This window comes from Elgaria multicarinata, chromosome 15 (genome assembly GCF_023053635.1).
Source record: "Elgaria multicarinata webbii isolate HBS135686 ecotype San Diego chromosome 15, rElgMul1.1.pri, whole genome shotgun sequence".
Classification (NCBI taxonomy): Eukaryota; Metazoa; Chordata; class Lepidosauria; order Squamata; family Anguidae; genus Elgaria; species Elgaria multicarinata.
In genome coordinates this window covers 28,220,027-28,242,606 of record NC_086185.1, presented here as the reverse complement: position 1 = coordinate 28,242,606, position 22,580 = coordinate 28,220,027, and the positions used below count along the sequence as shown (strand labels likewise).

Sequence of the window (22,580 nt, the reverse complement as noted above, 5' to 3'; positions counted from 1 at the left end):
CTTCCAAGTTAACTTATATAGGGATCAGGATGCCTAAATAGGACTTTCTGCATGGTGCACCATAAAGTTCAGCTGCCCTCAAGGGTACTCTGCCAGTAGGTGGAGCACTAAAAATAGGCTCACCTGCACCATTTGCAAAATGCAGGCATCAAAGTCCCGCTGCTGATTCTTCACAACGGCTTGGGAAGCAAACGCTAAGGCCATAAATCCTATGCAGCTTTATCCAGGAATCAGTTCCACTGAGCTCAGTAAGACCTTTACAAGCAAACATGCATCGAATCAGGCCATAAATCTCCTAAATCCATCCACAATTTTTAATCCAAGTTTTCTGTTCCTCCCCTCCCCCCTCTTAATTTCCAGGTAACTCAACAGTCTGTATGAATCTGGCATCTCTGAGTCTTTCCTTCATTGTTTCAAGAAAAAGAAAAGAGAGAGAGAGAGAGAGAGAGAGAGAGAGAGAGAGAGAGAGAGAGAGAGAGAAAGAGAGCGCTACTGAACAACTGTTTTTACAGTTTCTTCTGAATTGCCAGGTTTCAGGCTGAATTTAGAACAGACATCAGGAGAGGTTCCCCCCATTTCCCAAATTCATGTACCTAAAGACCCCCAAATTTTCTTAAATGCATCTCCCCAATTCCCCCTCCCAAACCCACTAGTGATAGAATCAAAATGAATCGTGATGGTTAAACCAAAACAGATTGGATGCTTCACATACTAAGTGCTCACACACTCACACAAATACACAAATACACACACACACACACACACACACACAAAGCAAACTGCCAAAAAATCCCCACACAGAGAAATGTGATTCATGCAGGTAACGGTGGAGTTGGTATTTGCCAGTTGCCAAGTACTGTCGGTAGCACCTATTTTGGGTAAACATGTTCAAAGCTAACATTAGGGAAACAAGCAACATTCCAAGATGCTGAAATCCATTTATCTGCCCCTCTGTTTCTTCCTCAAATGACTCATTCTCCTTCCCCCTCCTACCAGTTACACCATTCAACATTTCTTCGTGATCAAAAGGAGAATATTCTTTTAAATTCATTTCAACCATCTGGAAAGTGGGGTCCGGATGGAGTCAAATAGTCCAGCTAAATGCTCTCATGACATGACATACTAACCTGTAAAACTAAATATCCATGGAGGCAAATGCTCCAAACCAAATCAGTGATATATTTTTAAAAGGGGTAGGCAAGACACACCATCAAAACTTCATAAAAGTGATAACACCTGTTTCTTCAGTTAACCTGCAATGAGCCCTAAGAAATCTTGACAGATGGAAATTCAAGCTATGGGCTTTAAACAAAAAGTCATGTTACAATATAACTGTATTAAAGCTAGCTGTGAATGTTCCATGCTGCTGCTGCTGATTTCAGAATACAACAAGAAATGGCCATAGAATCATCAAACAGTAGAGTTGGAAGGGGCCTATAAGGCCATTGAGTCCAACCCCCTGCTCAATGCAGGAATCCACCTTAAAGCATCCCTGGCAGATGGTTGTCCAGCTGGCTCTTGAAGGAGGGAGGGCCCACGACCTCCCTAGATAACTGGTTCCATTGCTGTACTGCTCTAACAGTCAGGAAGTTTTTCCTGATGTCCAGCCGGAATCTGGCTTCCTGTCACTTGAGCCCATGATTCCGTGTCCTGCCCTCTGGGATGATCGAGAAGAGATCTTGGCCCTCCTCTGTGTGACAACCTTCCAAGTATTTGAAGAGTTCTCTCATGTCTCCCCTCAATCTTCTCTTCTCCAGGCTAAACATGCCCAGTTCTTTCAGTCTCTCCTCATAGGGCTTTGTTTTCTACACCCCACCCTCCATTTCTCTTTGTGGTTTTATCAATATCTTTTGTTAATTTCAAACACCACCACTTTTAACTATGTAAAACTGCACTGAAGTGTAACACGCATGCACACACACATACACACACACACACACAGCAGGCAGCTCATATGTGGTGGGAAATGAATGATGTAAGCAGATGGAACCCGCTCAGATTGCTTATATCATTGATTATTGATATATTTCCACTATGGTGGAAATTTATATTTGCAAAGTGTGCAGGATCATGTGGAATCCTCTCCTGCAGGAAAATTATTTCAAAAAGGGGGAGACAAGATCACAACATATCATACCCTTTCTACATATCACAGAGAAGACATATGAGCCAAAGGTGCATTTTGAACTGCCTTTACTCTGTTTTATCCTGCCTGCAGCCCACACATCCTTTTCTTTTACTCCGCTCGCACATCAAGCCATTTCTCACGGGCGTTTTTTGGGGGGACACTTTAATACAAAGACCAGTAGACACCTTTTTTTTTTTTGCCAATCTTGTAATATGCAATTTAACACTTCATTCTCAAGGAAATCAATGTAAATTAAGTCACTCTAAGCTCTCCATCTGGAAATCTTGTTATCTCTGTGGTGGGTAAAGATTTTTCTTTCTCTCTCCCTGCCCCCACCTCCTTGCCAGCTTTCACAGACCAAACTGCTTTAAGAAAAAGACCGGGGGGGGGGGAGCATGCTTTAACAGAGGGGGACCACCTCTGGTCTTCTCTTTGCCATTCTGCAAAGATGTAGACCCCACAGGAACAGCTACAGCACAGCTGGGTGGGTTACTAAGTGCTGAATAGAGCAGCTGTTAATAAGTGGCATGAAGGCAGAATGAGGAGGCTTGCAATGAGACAGAAAGGCTTGTGGATTCAAGTCACACTGTCAAGGCAACGGAATTAAATAAATAACATCCCCCCCCCCGCCAATCGCGCCCCACGGCTGGCTCTTCAAGTCCGGCTAAAGCTTTTAATACCATTTATTTTCCTTCCTTCAAATGCGCAGCCAAATCCACACACACCAGCTTTGCCCTCTCTTGTCCAAAGGCATCTGCTTTTCAACGCCTTAGTTGGTTTGGCACAACGCAAGACTCGTTTAGGGGTTAAGCGAAAATATGCCAGTGTCGTTTTCTTTAAGGGTTGCTTTGCATTGTGATGAGCCCAACAAGGCACCCCGTGCTTATGAGGAGGCAAAGCCACATTTCCCTCTGAAATCTCCCATCGATCGTTCGCAGGCGTGTATTCACTACAGATATAGATACGGAGACAGGGAACGTTCTAGGTCGCTCTCTGGCTCTTTGCTGTCAAAAAACACATACTATATCTCTACCCATCCATTAATCAATCAAGAATTAACTTGGGCATTAAGCAAATACACTTACAGGCATACTTAAAAGACAAGACAAGACAAAAGATTTATGGAGAGATAATATACCAACGTCATACAGATCACAAGGAGGCCATGTTGAATCTCAGTAAAGAAATTTCTCTGTGTGTTTGTCTGTGTCTCTCAGAATGTATGTGTGTAATCTCTCCCTTCTCTCTCTCTCTCTCTTTCTGGTTGATTTTTGTTTGTTTGTTAACCGTGGGGTTGGGCGGCTGCTGCTGGCGGCTGGCGGCTGGCAGTGGTGGTTCAGTGGTTCGGCTAGTGGCAGGTCGCCTCCTCCTCCTCCTCCTCCTTCACCGCCACCATCCCCAACTCAGGAGCCCAACCAAAGCAAGAGCGGAGAGAAGGGCAGCGGGGAACAGCAGCGGGCGGCCGCCAGCGTCCATTGGTTCAACGGGTGCCCAAGAAGAACATGAGGACCACGTTCACGAGCAGGAGGACCACGATGACAGCAAACACCACCACCGTTTGGACATCCAAGGTCATGGTGCAGTGCAGGACACTGTAGTGCTCCAGGTGAGGGGCCGGGATGCTCGGAGCTGTCAACCTCTGCTCGGTGAGACTGTCCATACATCCACCATGCTAGAGGAGAGGAGGCGGCAACGGAAAGGAGGCGGCGGCGGCGGCGGCGGGCTGGTCCCTTGCGGTGACCTCTGGCTGGGACCCCCGGGCTTGGGGGGGGGGCGCTGGGGCGGCGGGTCGGTTCGGGCGCTGCCTGTTGCTCTGGGTGCCCCCTCTCTTTCTCTCTCTCTCTCTCTCTCTCTTTCTCTCTCTCTCTCTCAGCCCCTGCTGGCGCCCGCGGTGCGAGGCAGCGGCAGCATCGCCAACCAGTTGCGCGCGGGCGAAGATGCTCCAGGAACGCAGGAGCCGCCGAGGCTGCCCGGCGCCGCCGGAGGCTGCTGCTTCTCCTCCGCCTCCTCCTCCTCCTCCCGTCCGCTGGGGCTCCGCCGCTGCCTTCGCGCGCTCGCTGCGTCCAGGCGCCGCCGAGGAGGGGGACCCGGGGCCAGCGTGACGGCGCTGCTAGCCGCCGCCGCCGCCGCCGCCGCTCCTGACTGTGGCTGCCGCTGCTGCCGCCACTGCTGCTGCCGCCGCCGCCGCCGCATCTCTCGTGGCGAGGCCGCCCCTTCGCATACTAATCAATCGCCAGTGACCAGGCGGGCGGCGAAGGCAGCGCTCTCCGCTGTCACTCAGCGGCCGCAAGGCGAGGGGACGGGGGGCCGCGGGGGGGGGGGAAGGAGAGGGGGGAAGGGGGGAGCGCCGCCGCTGCCGTCCGCCCCCTCCCTGCCTCCCTGCCTTCCTCTTCGCTTCCTCCCTCATCTTTCCTCTTCGCTTTCTCCCCTTCCTTCCTTCCTTCTCTTCATTCATTCATTCGTCTTCTTCCTTTCTCTTTTTTTCTCCCTAACCTTTTCCCCTTCCGTCTCTCTCGCTCTTTCCCTTCCCTTTTTCTTTGATCCTCATGCCTTCCTCTTTTTCTTCCTTCTTTCTTTTCCTCCCTCCCCTCGCCTTCCTCCTACTTTTTCCTTTCCTCTCTCCCTCTTTCTCCTCTCTCTCTCTCTCTCCCCACCCTTTCTTTTTCCTTTACTATCCTTTCTTTTCCCCCTTCCTTCCCTCTTTCCACTCTACCCCTTCCCTTCCTTTTTTCTTTCTTTCTTTCTTTCTTTCTTTCTTTCTTTCATTCTCCTCCCTTTGTCTCTAACCTTTTCTCTCCTTTCTTTTTCCTTCCTTCTCTTTCTTTCCTTCCTTCCTCTCTGCCCTTTCTCCGCCTTTTCTTTTTCCTTCTCTATCTCTCCTCTTCCCCTTCTTTCGCTTCCCTCTCTCTTTCCACACACTCCTTCCTTCCTCTCTTCCCTTTCTCCACCTTTTCTTTTTCCTTCTCTATCTCTCCTCTTCCCCCTTCTTTCGCTTCCCTCTCTCTTTCCACACACTCCTTCCTTCCTCTCTTCCCTTTCTCCACCTTTTCTTTTTCCTTCTCTATCTCTCCTCTTCCCCCTTCTTTCTCTTCCCTCTCTCTTTCCACACACTCCTTCTTCCTCTCTTCCCTTTCTCCACCTTTTCTTTTTCCTTCTCTATCTCTCCTCTTCCCCTTCTTTCGCTTCCCTCTCTCTTTCCACACACTCCTTCCTTCCTCTCTTCCCTTTCTCCACCTTTTCTTTTTCCTTCTCTATCTCTCCTCTTCCCCCTTCTTTCGCTTCCCTCTCTCTTTCCACACACTCCTTCCTTCCTCTCTTCCCTTTCTCCACCTTTTCTTTTTCCTTCTCTATCTCTCCTCTTCCCCCTTCTTTCTCTTCCCTCTCTCTTTCCACACACTCCTTCTTCCTCTCTTCCCTTTCTCCACCTTTTCTTTTTCCTTCTCTATCTCTCCTCTTCCCCCTTCTTTCGCTTCCCTCTCTCTTTCCACACACTCCTTCCTTCCTCTCTTCCACCATGGAAAGAGGCAACAGTGACTTGGGAAAACTGAAAGGGAAGCAGAGTCGCTTGGGGCGATGGAAAGTTCACAAGCGGAACATGAAGGCGACAGCATTTCCCCACTGTGCTATTCAGCAGCTGCTATTCAGGTAGACTGCTTTTGAATGTGGAGGTTCCATTTAGCCATCAAAGCTAACAATAGCTATCAATAGGCCTCTCTGCCTCCATGAACTTGTGAAATCTTTTATTTTACACACACACACACACACACACACACACACACACACACACACAAAACACACACACAGGACCTACAACAAAAAGCTGCAGCATGGAATGCTCCTATCCTTGGCTCAAGCCAGCCAGCCAGCCATGCCCTGTTTCAGGGTACTTTTATTCCAATTCCCACCCCCATTTTTTTAAATTACTTTCAGACAATCAGCATCTCATACTTATTGGGCTGCTTGGTTCCCCCCACCCCCACCCCCACACACTTCAGGTTTTTATTTTCTATGGATTTGAGGAGGGGGTACTTCTACAAATGCTGGGGTTCTCCCAAGCCTGCTGATTTCTCCCCCTTGAATGCAGGTGGTGCCATTTTGGCTACATAGGAATCCCCATGTGGAGAACGAGTTTTGCTATTAGCTCCCACTATTACTAGCTGTGGATAGGCATCTATTTATTACTTTTTATGCCATGCTTCCTCCAGGAACTCACAGCAGGCCCATATGAGCCATGGCTAAGGTGTTGGACTGGGAGTCGGGAGATCTGGGTTCTAGTTCCCCACTTGGCCATGGCAACTCACTGGGTGACTTTGGGCCAGTCACAGACTCTCAGCCCAGCCTACCTCACAGGGTTGCTGTTGTTGTGAGGATAAAATGGGGAAGAGCAGGAGGATTAGGTATACCGCCTTGGGTTCTTTGGAGAAAAAAAGCAGGATATAAATGTAATAAATAAATAAAATAAATATGACCCCTTCCCTGCTTTTAATCTCACAACAATCTGATGAGTCGGCTAGGCTGAGACTGACTGGCACAAGGTCATCCAGGGAGCTTCCTGGCGGAGTGCAAATAGTGGCAACGAAAGATGAAGTTCTCAAACTTACTGATAACTTGAAAGCAAATAAATCACTGGGCCTGGATGGTATCCATCCTCAAAGAACTCAAATATGAAATTGTTGGTCTTCTAACCAAAATATGCAATATGTCCCAAAGATCAGCCTCTGTAACAGAGGACTGGAAGATGGCCAATATAACACCAATTTTTAAAAAGGGGATTCAGGGGAGATCTGGAAAATTGCAGGCCAGTTAGCTTAATGTCTGTTCTAGGTAAATTGATTGAAAGCATTATTAAATACAAAATTAGTAAGCATATAGAAGGGCAAATCCTGCTGGAAAATAATCAGTGTGGCTTCTGCAAAGAGAAGTCCTGTCTCGCTCATCTTTTAGAGTTCTTTGAGAGTGTCAATAATCCATGGACATTATTTACTTGGACTTCCAAATGGCTTTTGATAAAGTCCTTCACTAAAGACTCCTGAACAAACTTTGCAGTCATGGAATAAGAGGAGAGGTCCTCTGATGGATCAGTAACTGGTTAGAGAACAGAAAACAGAGAGTAGGAATAAATGGTCAATTCTCCCGATGGAGGGAAGTAAATAGTGGGGTCCCACAGGGATCGGTATTGGGACCAATTCTTCTCAACTTGTTCATAAATGATCTGGATTAGGAGTGAGCAATGAAGTGGCCAAGTTTGGAGACAACATCAAATTATTTAAGGTTATTAAAACACAAAGGGATTGTGAAGAGCTCCAAAAGGATCTCTCTAAGCTGAGAGAGTGGGCATCCAAATGGCAGCTCGGTTCAATGTAAGCATCAAAAAAACCCAACGTCAAGTATAACCTGATGGGGTCTGAGCTAGCAGTAACTGACCTAGAGAGAGATCTTGGGATTGTGGTGGACAGCTCAAGGAAAATGTCCACCATAACATACATACATACATATATATCATAGTGCTGGAAAAAGTGCAGAAAAGGGCAACTAAAATGATTAAGGGGCTGGAGCATCTCCCCTATGAGGAAAGGTTACAACAACTGGGATTGCTTAGTTTGGAAAAAAGGAGGCTAAGGGGAGACATGATAGAAGGGTACAAAATTCTGCATGGTGTGCAGAATGTGGGGAGGGAGACATTTTTCTCCATCTCTCATAATGCTAGAACCCAGGGTCATCCCATGAAGCTACTGATGGGAGTTTCAGGACAGCTAAAACAAAGCACTATGGAATTCTCTACCACAAGACCACCAATTTGGATGGCTTTAAAAGGGGGGTGGATAAATTCCTGGCGGAGAAGGCTATCAATGTCTACTATGTGTAACCTCCAGTATCAGAGGCAGTTGCTGGGGAACATGGATGAGTGGGTGCTGTTGCGCTGTGTCCCACTTGTGGGTCCCGGGTCGACAGCTGGTTGGCCACTGTGTGAACAGAGTGCTGGACTAGATGGACCCTTGGTCTGACCCAGCATGGTTCTTCTTATGTTCTTGTTATGAGTGAATTTTGAACATGACCCTGTTCCTTTCCCCCACACATATGGCCAACCAACATCTAGCCACTAGCTCACACCACAGCATCAGAAGAGATTTGGTGGATAAGAACAAGATGAGCCCATGTGGGCTACCATCCAGTATCTAACAGGATTCAGCCAAATGTTCCTGGGGAACATACCAGCAGAGCATGAAGTAATCACCCTCTCTCATTATTGGCTTTCTATAAAGTGGCATTTGGAGATACACTGCTGCTCAACTTAGAGTTTCTAATTAGCTTTCATGGCTAATTGTTCTATTCAGTGATCAAAAAACCTGCTGGGCTAAGACCAGAGTTAAGATGGTCTTAACCCAGGGGAGACATGATAGCACTCTTCAAATACTTGAAAGGTTGTCACACAGAGGAGGGCCAGGATCTCTCCTCCATCATCCCATAGCAACAGAATAATGGGCTCAAGTTACAGGAAGCCAGATTCTGGCTGGACATCAGGAAAAACTTCCTGACTGTTAGAGCAGTATGACAATGGAACCAGTTACCTAGGGAGATTGTGGGCTCTCCCACACTAGAGGCCTTCAAGAGGCAGTTGGACAACCATCTGTCAGGGACGCTTTAGGGTGGATTCCTGCACTGAGCAGGGGGTTGGACTTGATGGCCTTATAGGCCCCTTCCAACTCTAGTATTCTATGATTCTATGAAGATACCCGCTTCCAGCTCCAAGGGCACCTCCACCCACATATGTCAAGTTGCAGAGTACCCAGAGCCGGCCAAACGATTTTGCCACATGAAGCAGAAAACCCCACAAACACCGCCTCCACCCCTACTTATAAAAATACAGTAACAACAACAAAGCCAATAAGTAATTATTTTCTGCCCTTTCATGACAGCCCAAAACTAAGGAGGTTGCTTACTACACCTCTGCATGATTAATTGCTCCGGCTTTTCCTCCTTCCCATGAGCCTCAGTCAGGGCAAGGTAATCCTGTTGCATTTTATAATAACCATTTTATAATAACCATTTTATAATAACCACCATTGTTTTTAGGCCAATTATATCTCTGTCAATTGCCCTCACAGTTCAAACATTTATTTGTTTTATTTTATTTACTTTTTACGAGAGTTAATGGATTAATCTCTTTGGCAATTAATTTGTAAAACTGGCCGTGATGCTAATTTTGGTTTCACTCTTAATGGCTCCGTTTCTTGCTTTGTTTTTGTTTTTAAATGATGTTGTATGGATATAGTGTTAACAGCCTCAATCCTACTTGGTGCAAGAAAGATGGTATATCTTTTTAAAAACAAGCTAACATTTATTTATTTTTGTATGGAGGATATTGAGTGTGTGTGTGTGTGTGTGTGAGTGAGAGAGAGAGAGAGAGAGAGAGAGAGAGAGAGAGGAGGATAGAGTCCTCAGTCTGCTGGGCACTCTTTTGGCAACCGAAAGCATTGGGCTGGTGGCCAATCTATGCGGTCTGCACGTTTACCACAATTCAATACACTCATGATGCGATACAGTCAGCGAGCAATGAACGCCAGAGCCCTGCAAGCATAAAGGCAGGCGTCCTTGCCAATATCCTCACAGGATGGGTGATTACGTGGCATCAGAAGCCAGGTCCGCCTCACTTTTCCCCTGCTGCCACACTTCACCTTATGGAAGGAAAAATCAATTCCACCGTTGTGCTAATGAAACTGTAACTCAAACGGTCGGGCAACTGTAATTTTAGGAATCGGGAATCCACATACATTTTAAAACCCTGCTCTGCTTCCTCCCCACAAACAGCACCAGAAATGAATTAGTAAATAAATAAATAAATAAATAAACAAAATTATATATTTTAATATTTGCTGTATTTTTTTAAGGAAATAAATATCTAAACTGCCCTAATTCTTTAGAAAATTTGGTTGTAGGAACTTGCTGGAGAAAGGGTGTTTTTTTTTAAAAAAAAAAAATCTCTTGCAAATCCATTCTTTTTTTCTGCCTTCCAAAATCAAGGCCCCCATAAGAATTCGTCCTCCTACAATCCAGGGTTTAGTTTGCCATTGTCTCTGAGCCCCTTCTCTTTTGTTCTCCTCTAATTGCCCCATGACTTGGCATCTCTCCTGGTGAGACTTTCCCATCATCTCTGATGCTGCCCTCGGTCGCCACCTCCTCTCTGTGACCTGCATGTCCTTCACCAGAATGAATGCAAAGTACTGAGGTGACTAAAGACGCTGTTGATTCATATTAACTACTAATCAGCTTAACTTCATGCGGTATGTATTCACGGCACTATTGTATTAACAGCATTGCTAGAAGATGGAGACAGGATGTGGACAGAATTGATGCCATTGCATTAAACTTGTTCCAAAATTGCAGAGGAGAATGAAATGAGGGGGGTGAAGGGAAGAGCATGAAAAGGCGAGCATTTGAAAGCTGAGAAGGCTTTCGAAGGAAGAACACTGGACTGAGAAGCTCTCGAAATAGGATGTGGGCAACTGTGAAGGAAGAAGAAGATGATATTGACAAGGATGACCTCGAAGGATCAGGGACTCTTGCTCCCCGGAAGGACTCCGCTCTTTCTCCTTTGCCGCCCCTCATTCCTGCAGCTCAATGCTTCTGCAAGCAAAAGATGAGAAATACTTTGGGACACCCTGCCAACAAAACAGAAATGAGACCCAAGGCTAAATGTAAGAACTGCAAAGAGGTTACTCTTGTTATTAGGAATGGGAGAGAAATTAGTTTCAGTTCTTTTCTTTTTTTATATAAGTATTTACCAAAATTCCCAAGTTTCTTCATATTCAGGAAAGAAATGGCATATCCAATGGAGTCACTCCGCAAATTCAGAAACCACTAATGGAGTCTGCTGAATTTTCTACTGCACAAGTGTTTGCCCATTATGCTTACGCAACTGGTTGTGGAAGCAACCGTTTGCACAAAAGTCGTGTGCAAGTGGTTGCACAAGCATAATGCACAACTACGCTTGTGCAACCTTGCTTGTGCAAAGCTAATTTTAATTGGGATTCTCCTCTTGCACATGGATCAGAACTATTTTCTGCTAGTGCACGTTGTTTGCACTAATAGAATGATGCAATTGCCCAAAGAACTTGATTGTCCCCCTCCCACCCCAATTAATATGGAGGAAGTCGAAACTGACAGGTTTGTCCATCCAGACCCAGGGCTTTGAATGATTAGTTCTTCAACGTATAGGTTGGAATCCCTAACCATGTTGGTGCAGAATTAGGGCTGCCACCTCTAATTTCTGACAGGGTCCTCGTCTTTAACAGCTGAACCTCTTGAATTTGGCCAATGCAGATAAGTGAGAGTTTTGTTTCAGTTCATTTTTTATAAAAGTGTAAACACACAGGAGGAAATCAAGTTTCCTTACCCTTGCTTCTCCGCCCACGCGTTTGTCCCCCATTACTTCCTCTTCTGAAAGAGGAAGTAAACAACCTGCACATGGCTCATTCCGTGGGCCATTCTGATCCCGCTGCTTCTCCTGCACACAGCAGGAGATAGCGGCAACTTCCGCTTTTAAAAATAAGTCGGACTTACTGGGGTGTTTTCTTGTGGTGTGAAGAAGGCTAGAAGAAGTGGGAGGCAGATGACGTTGTGAGAGGGATCTACAAAAATCTGCGAGTGCCCAGTAATGAGGGTGCAATAAAACACTCGTGTGATGGAACCCTAAGAATGAACCAATATTTGATAAGAATATTGGGGATGGAAAGAATTAGAGTTTTTAAAATTTGAATGAAGGCGAAAGCAAAATGGATAGATTTACCCAACCCTACTGATTATCTAACGGAATTCAGTCTGATGATGTTATCTTTAACAGAAGAATAAACTATTAGTCAGTTTCCTATGTTCCTTTTTTTATATATACATTCACTTCAATACATCAATGGAAGGAGTCAGATGGATGCCAGAAGGTGGCCCATTCCAATTGTAGGGAGCAGAACAGGGCAATAGTAAAGTCCAGGATCAGAGAGTATAATGTTGGGATTATAGAAGAAAGGGGTGTAAAGGGACCCCAAAGGGACCGAGTAACCTGTCCCCTTCATCTCCGCTGCCACAACCTTCCCAGAGGCTCCCAAATGCTTGAAACCTCTGAGGAAGGACAGCAGGATCCTGGCTCAGTAGCTCTGGATTTAGCGCTGACCCAAGCAGCAAGAAGATATAGCACGAACAATTGAGGTAGAAGGATTTATTTACAAGTAAGGGTAGGGTATGGTGGGGAGAATACAAAATAAAACTCACGTGCAGGTACGCATAGCATAGAAACCCAGTATTCTTTTAAAAAAAAAACCCACAATAACACCCAGCTAACTTCTACTTACTCCATAGTAGGGCCTTACCACTGCTGCCAGCCACGAACACCTCCATCCAAACCGCAAGCAAGGGCAAGACCACAGCTGGGGGAAGCCCCTTAACTTTATACCCTCCAAACTCCCCACTCCTTTTCCAGGCCCCCTCCTCCCCCGGGCACACCCCGAGGCCCAGTTTCACACGTCTCCAGCTGCCAACCTCCTTCCTGCCTTCCCTGCTGGTTTATGGCCTTGAGAACTGATGAGAGGCTCCCGGCTGGTGCCAAGATCCTCCATATCTTGTCCTCCCGCATCCCCAGGTGTCCTGATGTAAATCTGCAGGCCGGCGCCCTTCTTCTAGAAGTGCCATGCATTGTGAAAGTGTCACGCTAAAACTAGCCAAACTCCTTAACCCTTTGTTGTTGTTTATTCGATCAGTCGCTTCCGACTCTTCGTGACTTCATGGACCAGCCCACGCCAGAGCTTTCTGTCGGCCGTCGCCACCCCTAACTCCCCCAAGGTCAAGCCTGTCACCTCCAGAATATCATCCCTCCATCTTGCCCTTGGTCGGCCCCTCTTCCTTTTGCCTTCCACTTTCCCTAGCATCAGCCTCTTCTCCAGGGTGTCCTGTCTTCTCATTATGTGGCCAAAGTACTTCAGTTTTGCCTTTAATACCCCTCGCTCCCCCAAGGTCGAGTCTGTCACCTCCAGAATATCATCCATCCATCTTGCCCTTGGTCGGCCCCTCTTCCTTTTGCCTTCCACTTTCCCTAGCATCAGCCTCTTCTCCAGGGTGTCCTGTCTTCTCATTATGTGGCCCTTGCTCCCTGTTAAAACAGATGCAGTCTTATCTGATGCTAGCGCTGTCACAAGGGGTACTGAGGATTCAAAAGAGCAAAAACGAGCATGGAGAGAGAGAGAGAGAGAGAGGATAGATAAGAAGGTGAAGATGTGAGGATCAACAGAAAATTATTAAATGTATGGGCAAGATTAGAGCCTTGTGTGGCGCAGAGCGGTAAAGCAGCAGTTTCTGCAGCTGAAACTCTCCCCACAGCTGAGTTCGATCCCAGCGGAAGCTGGTTTCAGGCAGCCGGCTCGGGTCGACTCAGCCTTTCATCCTCCCAAGGTCGGTAAAATGAGTACCCAGCTAGCTGGGGGAAAGGGAACCATGGCCGGGGAAGGCAACGGCAAACCACACCGCTATAAGGCCTGCCAAGAAAATGTCAGCGAAAGCTGGCGTCCCTCCAAGAGTCAGTAATGACTCAGTGCTTGCACGAGAGGTTCCTTTCCTTTCCTATGGGCCAGATTAGACTAATGATCTCAGCTCAGTAAACCAAAGACTTTTATTTATTTATTTATTCATTCATTCATTTCATTTCATATTCCACCCATTAGCTGAAGCTCTCTGGGCAGTTCATAGCAAATAAAACCACAAAATACAGCCCAATCAAACATAATGTAACACTTTTAAAACTGTAAAACTATGGCATAAAACCAGGTAAAAATCAACATCAGTGTAAAGATTTAAAAATATACTAGCAGACTTAAAAACAACAGGACTAAAAGACCTGGGAGAGCCAGAAGACCTTCACCTGGCATCAAAAGGACAACAATGTAGCCACATGGCATGTTTCTTTGAGGTACCATAACCAGGGTGCCACAAGTGAAAAGGGCCTCTTCTTAGAGCCACCCACTTCACTTCATTTGGTGAGGGCACCCAGATAAGGGCCTCTGAAGACAATCTCAGGGCCCAGGCAGGTATATATAGGAGGAGATGATCCTTCAGGTAACATGGCCTCAAACTGTTTAGGGCTTTGAATGTTAATATCACTACGTAAATCATGGTTTACTAAACCAGTTTCCCATTGTATCTGAACCGGGAAACCATGGTTTAATGTCAGTTTACCCACCAGGGATCCTGGTTTTATATGCTGGTTAATGTCAACTATGGTTGTCTGGCTGTTCACCCTTTCAGCTGCCTAAATCCCAGCACAGTCACCTCCTTCCACAAGTGGATGTGTATAATAAAATATCTGAACCAGAAGTTCTTACATGATTTGCACCTGATTGTGCGGTGAATAAATAGCCCACTGTGCCTTACCCTGCACTATTTCCCAATTAGTGTTCTACTTAAAATTAGCACTTCATAAAAAAAATCTTTTACCAATCTATATTTTACATCAACAGATGAAGGGACAAACCAGCCCCTCTCTGGATCCAGTCCATTATTATTTTTAAGTCTGCAGATGATTATCAATTAATAGCAGGAAATTGACGTGATGAAAACAGTATGATCTATTAGCTTTAACTAAAAGGCGGAACCAAAAATCTTGCAAGAAGGACGGGGTGAAAAATAAGAGGATGTTTTCTCAGTCACCCACATATTTGTCGGCCAACCTTGTAGCGGGACTAAATTAAACTATCTGCTGCATAGATCACAGCACAGGGCTAAGAATATCTTTGTCTAAGTAGCTCCCAGTTCAGTTGACTTTCCATGATAAATCATAAGAAAATCCTGTTGTATCCTTCATCAAAGAGGTTCAGTTATGAAGTCCTTATAGGCTGGTACAAATGTTTCCATCAAAGAATCACTTTACAAACATCTTCCCTTAGCACTTTGGTCATGACGATCTCAATTCACTCAGCCAAATCAGATTAATGCACAACTAAACCTCCTCCCCCACCCAAATGGATGGATACCAATGAGATGAGAAGGAATATCTAATGTTTTTGGAAGCAAAAAAAGAAAGAAAAAAGGTTACATCCTAGGTAACAAATTCCACACCCTAGGTCTTAAAGATCCACGCTCAGTGAAGAATGAGAGACACTAATTTGCTCACAGCTATACACAGTGGCTGAGTTCAGACGACACGCTAATCAATGGTTTTGTCCTATTCTGTTCCTATTAACCCCCCGTCCCCAGTTGATTAGCGTGCCATCCGAACTCAGCCAGTGAGTTTAATTCTGTGGTGAGATATGAGCCCATGTCATCAAAATCCAAGCTCAATCATTGTTTGCTAGACCTTGCTACCTCCATATTAACACAACGGCTAATGCTGCATTTATATTGATTGAACTAGCATTGCTGGATCACTTGATATGATAGTCTTTCATTTACCCACTTTAAGGGGGATAGGAAAGGCTTTTGGAGCTGTTCAAAATGTTAATGTGACACATTCCCAATTGAAAATTAACGGCTTGAAGCTACGTTAAATGGTGAATTAAGTACTTCATAATTATCTTAATAATACTTCACATTTTTTCCCTGAGAATCTGTGTGACTTCAAGTGTATTCTAGCACATAATATTCAGCTGACATCTTAATTTAAATTTCCAGCCCTGTCCCATTCCAGCCTCACCGTCCAAATGTGCAGAAATTATTCTATTCTATCTACAGTACTTAATAGGGTCCAAAGCAGAGCACCTGCTTTGATTGCAGAAGGTCCCAGGCTCAATCCCGACATCTTCAGCTAAAAGGTTGCCAGGTAACAGGTGATGGAGAAGATTTGTCCCCGCCTGAGACCCTGCAGAGTTGCTGCTGGGTCTCAGAATAGACAAAACCATGCCAGATGGATGAATAATCTCTGATCTGGAATAAGGCAGCTCCCAATGTTGTTGTTTATTCGTTCAGTCGCTTCCGACTCTTCGTGACTTCATGGACCAGCCCATGCCAGAGCTTTCTGTTGGCCGTTGCCACCCCTAGCTCCCCCAAGGTCAAGTCTGTCACCTCCAGAATATCATCCATCCATCTTGCTCCCAATGTACACTATTTTATACTGGAGATACCCTATATAATACACTGTATCAACACTCCCCAACCTGGTGCCCTCCAGATGAGTTGGAAAGCCACGCCCATCATCCCCAACCATGTCAGGCCACGTTATTAAACGTCATGGTTTCATTCATCTCATCATGCACATTGAAATCGGTTTTCAACTGATTGGTAAACATTGCCTCCTTAACCTTTCCCCTTTGAGGCACCATTCAATTGCTAGACAGCATGTTTCTCCCTCATAGGAAGGGACCAATGTCTAGTATGTGTTCCATTATGATGCACATCAGCCAAGTGCTGCTTCTGTCTTTTCAGGAGAAGTCTTCCAGTTTCAACAGTGTGAAAATAGAATAGCGATCTGAGCCAAAAGTTAACATTTGGCTCAAAATTGGGGCTGGGGAGAACCATGCTGGATGAGACTGAGGGTCCATCTAACCCAACACTCTGTTCCCACAGTGGCCAACCAGCCATTGGCAAGGGACATGGTGCAGCAACATCCTCCCACCCATGTTCCCCAGCAACTGGTGCATACAGGCTTACTGCTGAGGAAAACAATCAAGGAGAGGTTGGAGGCTTCTTTCCTTTTCCCTGATGGGGTTCCTCATTCCTTGCAAGATAATTTGCATTTCAGCTCAGTGTATCTTACAAGTTGAATCTCTACAGTCAGAACTCCATGTTAGGCATTATAAGAAAAAGATTTAAGCTTTACACTGCCTTTATACAAATCTAAGTGTGCGACCACACTTAGAATACTGTGTACAGTTCTGGTCACCACAACTAAAGAAAGATATTATAGAGCTGGAGAAAGTGCAGAAAAGGGCAACTAAAATGATCAAGGGGCTGGCGCGTCTCCCCTACGAGGGAAGTTTACAACAGCTGGGATTGTTTAACTTGGAAAAAAGGAGGCTAAGGGGAGACCTGATAGAGGTGTACAAAATGGAGAATGTGGACAAGGAGACATTTTTCTCCCTCTCTCAAAATACTAGGTCCCGGTTTCACCCTATGAAGGTGATTGGTGGGAGATTCAGGACAAATAAAAGGAAGTTCTTCTTCACACAGCACAAAGTTAAACTAAAGAATTCACTACTTTGAGATGTAGTGATGGCCACCAATTTGGATGGCTTTAAAAGGGGGTTGGATAAAGTCCTGGAGCAGAAGGCTATCAAGGGCTACTAGCCCTGATGGTTGTGTGCTATCTCCAGTATTCGAGGCAGTAAGGCTGTATGCACCAGTTGCTGGGGAACATGGGTGGGAGGGTGCTGTTGCACCATGTCCTTGGCCGATGGCTGGTTGGCCACTGTGTGAACAGAGGTTTGGTTAGATGGACCCTCAGTCTCATCCAGCGTGGCTCTCCCCAGCCCCAATTTTGAGCCAAATGTTAACTTTTGGCTCAGATCGCTATTCTATTTTCACACTGGTGAAACTGGAAGACTTCTCCTGAAAAGACAGAAGCAGCACTTGGCTGATGTGCATCATCATGGAACACATACTAGACATTAGTCCCTTCCTATGAGGGAGAAACATGCTGTCTAGCAATTGAATGGTGCCTCAAAGGGGAAAGGTTAAGGAGGCAATGTTTACCAATCAGTTGAAAACCGATTTCAATGTGCATGATGAGATGAAAGAAACCACGATGTCTAATAACGTGGCCTGATTGGCTGTTGAATACAGGTGCCGATTGTTCACCTCTGTTTCCCCCACTGACTTTGGGCCTGTTCCTGATTGGTTCTGGTTCAGTTCATAAGTGGCATTGTAGTGTATTTGTAACTGAACTTGGTGTTTTATGCCGAAACGTTTCACACTTTAAAATCTGTATAAACTTGATTCACTGTTGTTTGTTCGTTTTGTTTCGGGAGTTCTGTGTCATGTGCATCACTTAGCCTACATATCAGTCTATTTTTACCACCATTGGCAGGGAGTGGGAAGGCATTTGGATTTTCTGCTCCAGGCCCAAATAAATCTTGGGCCATCTCTGTTGGGAGCCATTCCATCTCTCCCTCATAGGTATGGAGCCACCCCAATTATTGACATTTTGAAAGTCTTCACTACTTTTTGATCCCACTTGAAGGGGAATGGGTAATCTCTGAAAACAAAGTTCTGATTTCCATAAATCCTGGCCTTCTGTACACATAACAGCAAACAGTTCACAACATTTTCCTATTTTCTTGTTATTCTGTCTCCCAGTTCCCTCCCTGTCTGCTCTTGTCCCTTTCTCAATGATGTTTGGCAAGGTTTGGCCTTTTCTTCCCATTTTCAACAGGTTGGCCACAAAGTGTTGGAATGACACCTTAGTGATATGAAAGTGCACTGTCCTCATTATTTCATATAAATCCACCCAGAGCATTCAAGCAACCTTTCACAACATGAATACCTTTCCATGAAAGACTGAGCTGCAAACACATCCTACCCACGCAAAACATCAGACACAAAAATAAATAAACTAAAAGGCATATAGAGCATAGACCAACTGCATGCCCCCCTAGGCGGTGAACTCAAAAGATGCTCCACAGAGATCTGCAGTTAAAGCTGCAGGAGCTATACTAGAGTGACCAGATACAAAAGAGGACAGGGATCATGCAGCTTTAACTCTTGTGATGAAGAGGGAATTTCAACAGGTGCTGCATGCCTACAAATGACCCCTGCTGAAATTCCCTTTTCTATACAACTGTTAAAGATACAGGAGCATTGCCCTCCTTTCCATATGGTCCCCCTACTCACAGCAACCCTGCGAGGTAGGTTAGGTCGAAGGTCAGTGATTGGCCCAGTGAGCTTCAATGGCCAAGTGGGGACTAGAACCCAAATCTCATGAACCCCAGTTCAACACTCTAATCGCTACACCACACTGGCTCTATTAATCAGCCTGGTTTTCCCGTGTAAGAGTACACCTACACCAACCTTTCCCAATCTGGTGCCTTCCAGGTGTGTTGAAATGCAATTCCCATCATTCTCACCAACATGCCATGCTGGCTGAAATTGATTCAACACCAAGATGCTTATAAAAGGCGGTGAGGGGAATCCATGGATGATAAGGCTGCAATTGTATACTCATTTATTGAGAGTAAACCCCACTGAGCTCAAGTGGACTTACTTCTAAGTAAACATGCATAAGGTTAGTGCAACTGCTAATGGCCATTAGCCCTAATATGGAATGTCTATGTCCGAACTCAGAGGCTTTAGAACCACTGAATCCCAGCTCCTGGAGAGAAACAGTGGGGGAAGGTTGCTACTTTCATGTTCTGCTGTGGGCTTCCTGGAAGCATCTAGTTGACCTTGTGGGAGACAAGAATGCTGGACTACATGGCCTGTCAGAACTCCTTGTATGTTCTGAAGGGCCTGCCCGCACAAAAACGGTGGGACCAGAGCAGCTACAAACACACCCAAATCAACTGAACAATTCACCTGTATTTAGAAAACCCAAGAACCTTCATTGAGAGCCACGGAAAATACATTTACATAATCATCGTCAAGTTTCAAGGCCAGAGCAAGAAGTCTGTCATTACATCTCTCCCCTTTGCCCGTAAAGGACCAAATCAAAGCAGATGAGTTCAAACGATTTATAATGAGGAGCATTTCAATATCGGGAGATGAATCCCAAATGTGCACATCCAATGCCTATTATGGATGCATATTCCCATTAGCTGCTGGTGTTACATAAGAGAACAATGTTTTGTTTTTGTTTCCTAAAGCACAGATTCCCCTGTCCGCCCGCCCCCAACAACAATGGAGTTATTGAAAACTAAAATGATTAGAAATGCCTTTCATAATCGTACAGCTTGCTCATTATGACGAGGATTAGGGAAGGCCCACAGCTGAGTGGTAGAGCCCCTGACTCATATGCAGAAGGACCGCAGTTCAATCCCCAGCCTCTCCAGGTAGGGCCGAAAAGGACTCCGGCCTGAAAACCTGGAGAGCTGCTGCTGCCAGTCAGTGCAGGCAATGCCAGACTAGGTGGACAGACTCTGCATCAGGCAGTTTCCTACGTTCCTTCCTAGTCGTGTTCAAAATGACAACCAGGGCATGGTGCAGTAGTAAAAATTGAAATGTAGGTGGTCATCATGACAGTCTCTGTAGCCACGCCCACAAGGAGTGTCCAAAGATGCAGGCAGCTGCATTGAGCCATTTAATCGCAAAGTCAACAAACCGGTTCTAGCAATTGTCACCTTCACTAGAAGCAAATCTTTTGTAAAGCTAGTAAGATTTAGTAGCCCATTCAAGATCAAGGCCAGATCTCTCCCAAGCAGGATATAACACTTTGAAAGGGGTTTGAAAACGATACATGGAATGTGTCATGGTCCCAAACAGTTGTTGGTGTACTTCAATACCATTATAAAGCAGTAGTGTAGATCCTGCCCTTCTCACCCCAAGATACTTTGCATTACAACACACACACACACACAGAGAGAGAGAGAGAGAGAGAGAGAGAGAGAGAGAGAGATTGCAACAATAAATTGGTGCTGGGAAAATCTATTTCCTTCCGGTGAGAATGGCAGCTAAGCTCAGAGGGAACAGAGAACCATCAAGGGGTAGCAGATGACATCATGGACCTGGTTTGCGGCATGCGCCGGCCACCATTTTGAATATGCAAGCTGTGGTCTGCAAATGCAAGAGGCGTAGATTAAGCAAGGGTTAAACAACCCTCACATCACCCATGCTGCCTGGGTTCACATGACACAAGAAGCCATGGCACATGTGTGCTATGGCTTGCATATTCAAAATGTGGCCATCATCATGCACCCCATGGGTGAACTTGACCCAATGACCCTGTTCAGGTGTCATGCTAAGCCACGGTGGTTAAGCATTTTGAGCTAAACATTGGCTTTGTTCAGAAGACACCTTAAACCACGGTGGTTAAGGCTTTAAACAAGGTGGTTAAGGCTTTTTTTGTTAACAAAAAAACCTTAACCATCATGGTTTAAGGTGTCTTCTGAACAGGGCCACTATGGCTTGGCATGTCAAGTGAACCATTCCTAACCACGGTGGCTACATAACCACAGTTTAAACATGCTCAATAACCATTTGCTGCAAAAGGGTTAGCAGCCTAACCACGGCTTGGTGTGTTGTCTGAACAGGCACATGATGGCTTACTATGATGTGTGAACCGGCCCATTGTCTCTGCTAATCAAAAAGCCCTGGCACTTCAACTCTGTGAACACTGGTTCCATTACCCACCGCAGGCAGAGTTGGCAAACTGTTGTCTGAAACAATAGTTTTGAAGCTGGTACTAACTACGGCCATATCATACAGTGGCCACTTATGCACTGATGATGTTGATAAGGCACCTGTTGCTCTGCCTTCTTATGGCTCTTTATCTTTAAACTGGACTCGAACTGGGGAGGATCCTCCCAAAGAGAAGGAGGAGACATGGTCCTAAAGATCACCATCAGAGAGGACCAAAAGAGTCCTGCTTTCAAAAGGGACTTTTGGCATGAGATGATCAATTCTTTAAAAGCAACTATATCACCACTGACATTCAAGTCCCCAAGAAAGCTCCACACGGCAGGGTTAAAGATGGAATGACCTGGCACAAGTTTGGAATTGAATGTCTGCATATACCCTGGTATTTCAATTACGCATTCTGTACTTCAAATACATCTTCAAACCCAAAATCATGGTCTCCCAATCCTTTGTGCTCTTTAAGTGCGCTCTTTAATCCATCCAAGATCAAATGGCACAAACCATGTATTTCTAGAAAAATTGCTTGAGTTCCTTATATTGATATAGTCTCTCCCCTTCCCCAGTTTTCTATATAAAATATTAAAAGCAAATAATGACGCCTAGTGAAAACAATATAAAACTATTAAAAGTGATTAAAATAATAGTCTATTAAAACACATATAAAACAAGTAACAGAGCCCCAAAAACACAAGGATCAGAAAGACCTCCAGCTGATATATAGCAGTCAATCAAAAACCAATTGCCTGTTGGAGGAATTAATTGGTTCCTTACAGAAAGCTAAGCCCATAAAAGTCTTCTGGAATGTAGTAAAATGAATGTTGAGAAGGTCAGAGAAGAATGGAATAAAGGAATTGGAAAGCTCTGTACAGTTTAATCAGTGGAAAGTTGCCTTAGCTTCCATATGTTCTATTCCTGTCGATTTAACATTGAGATTGATTCAACAAAAATTGATGTTTTGTGTCTATTGGACACCACAGAGGCTGGCTGAAATAGGGTGACCCTATGAAGAGGAGGACAGGGCTCCTGTATCTTTAACAGTTGTAGAGAAAAGGGATTTTCAGCAGGTGTCATTTGTATGCATGCAGCACCTGGTGAAATTCCCTCTTCATCGCAATAGTTAAAGCTGCAGGTGCCCTCCTCTCCTCTGTATCTGGTCAAGAGGGCAGGACTCCTGCAGCTTTAACTGTTATGGTGA

At 45.2% G+C, this 22,580-nt stretch overlaps 2 protein-coding genes across 6 annotated transcripts in view; both read right to left on the bottom strand.

Moving 5' to 3' along the window:
- Positions 1-22,580, bottom strand: part of ARHGEF9 (Cdc42 guanine nucleotide exchange factor 9) — a 256,681-nt gene that overhangs the window by 139,428 nt on the left and 94,673 nt on the right. The window contains exon 1 of one of the 5 annotated variants that reach the window (XM_063141835.1): positions 3,214-3,256. The exons of 3 other annotated variants lie outside the window; for them this stretch is intronic. Coding sequence is in view for 1 of the 2 variants with exons in the window: in XM_063141838.1 (XP_062997908.1) it covers positions 3,214-3,219 (6 nt within the window). In the remaining variant the exon portion in view is untranslated. Of the gene's footprint in view, positions 1-3,213; positions 3,257-22,580 lie in introns of those variants that run through there. One more of the 5 variants, XM_063141838.1, reaches the window with a different exon arrangement.
- LOC134409307 (uncharacterized) lies at positions 3,600-3,808 on the bottom strand. The gene has a single exon (XM_063142002.1). It carries the CDS (start codon positions 3,786-3,788, stop codon positions 3,609-3,611), a length of 180 nt encoding a protein of 59 aa, XP_062998072.1. The 5' UTR covers positions 3,789-3,808; the 3' UTR covers positions 3,600-3,608.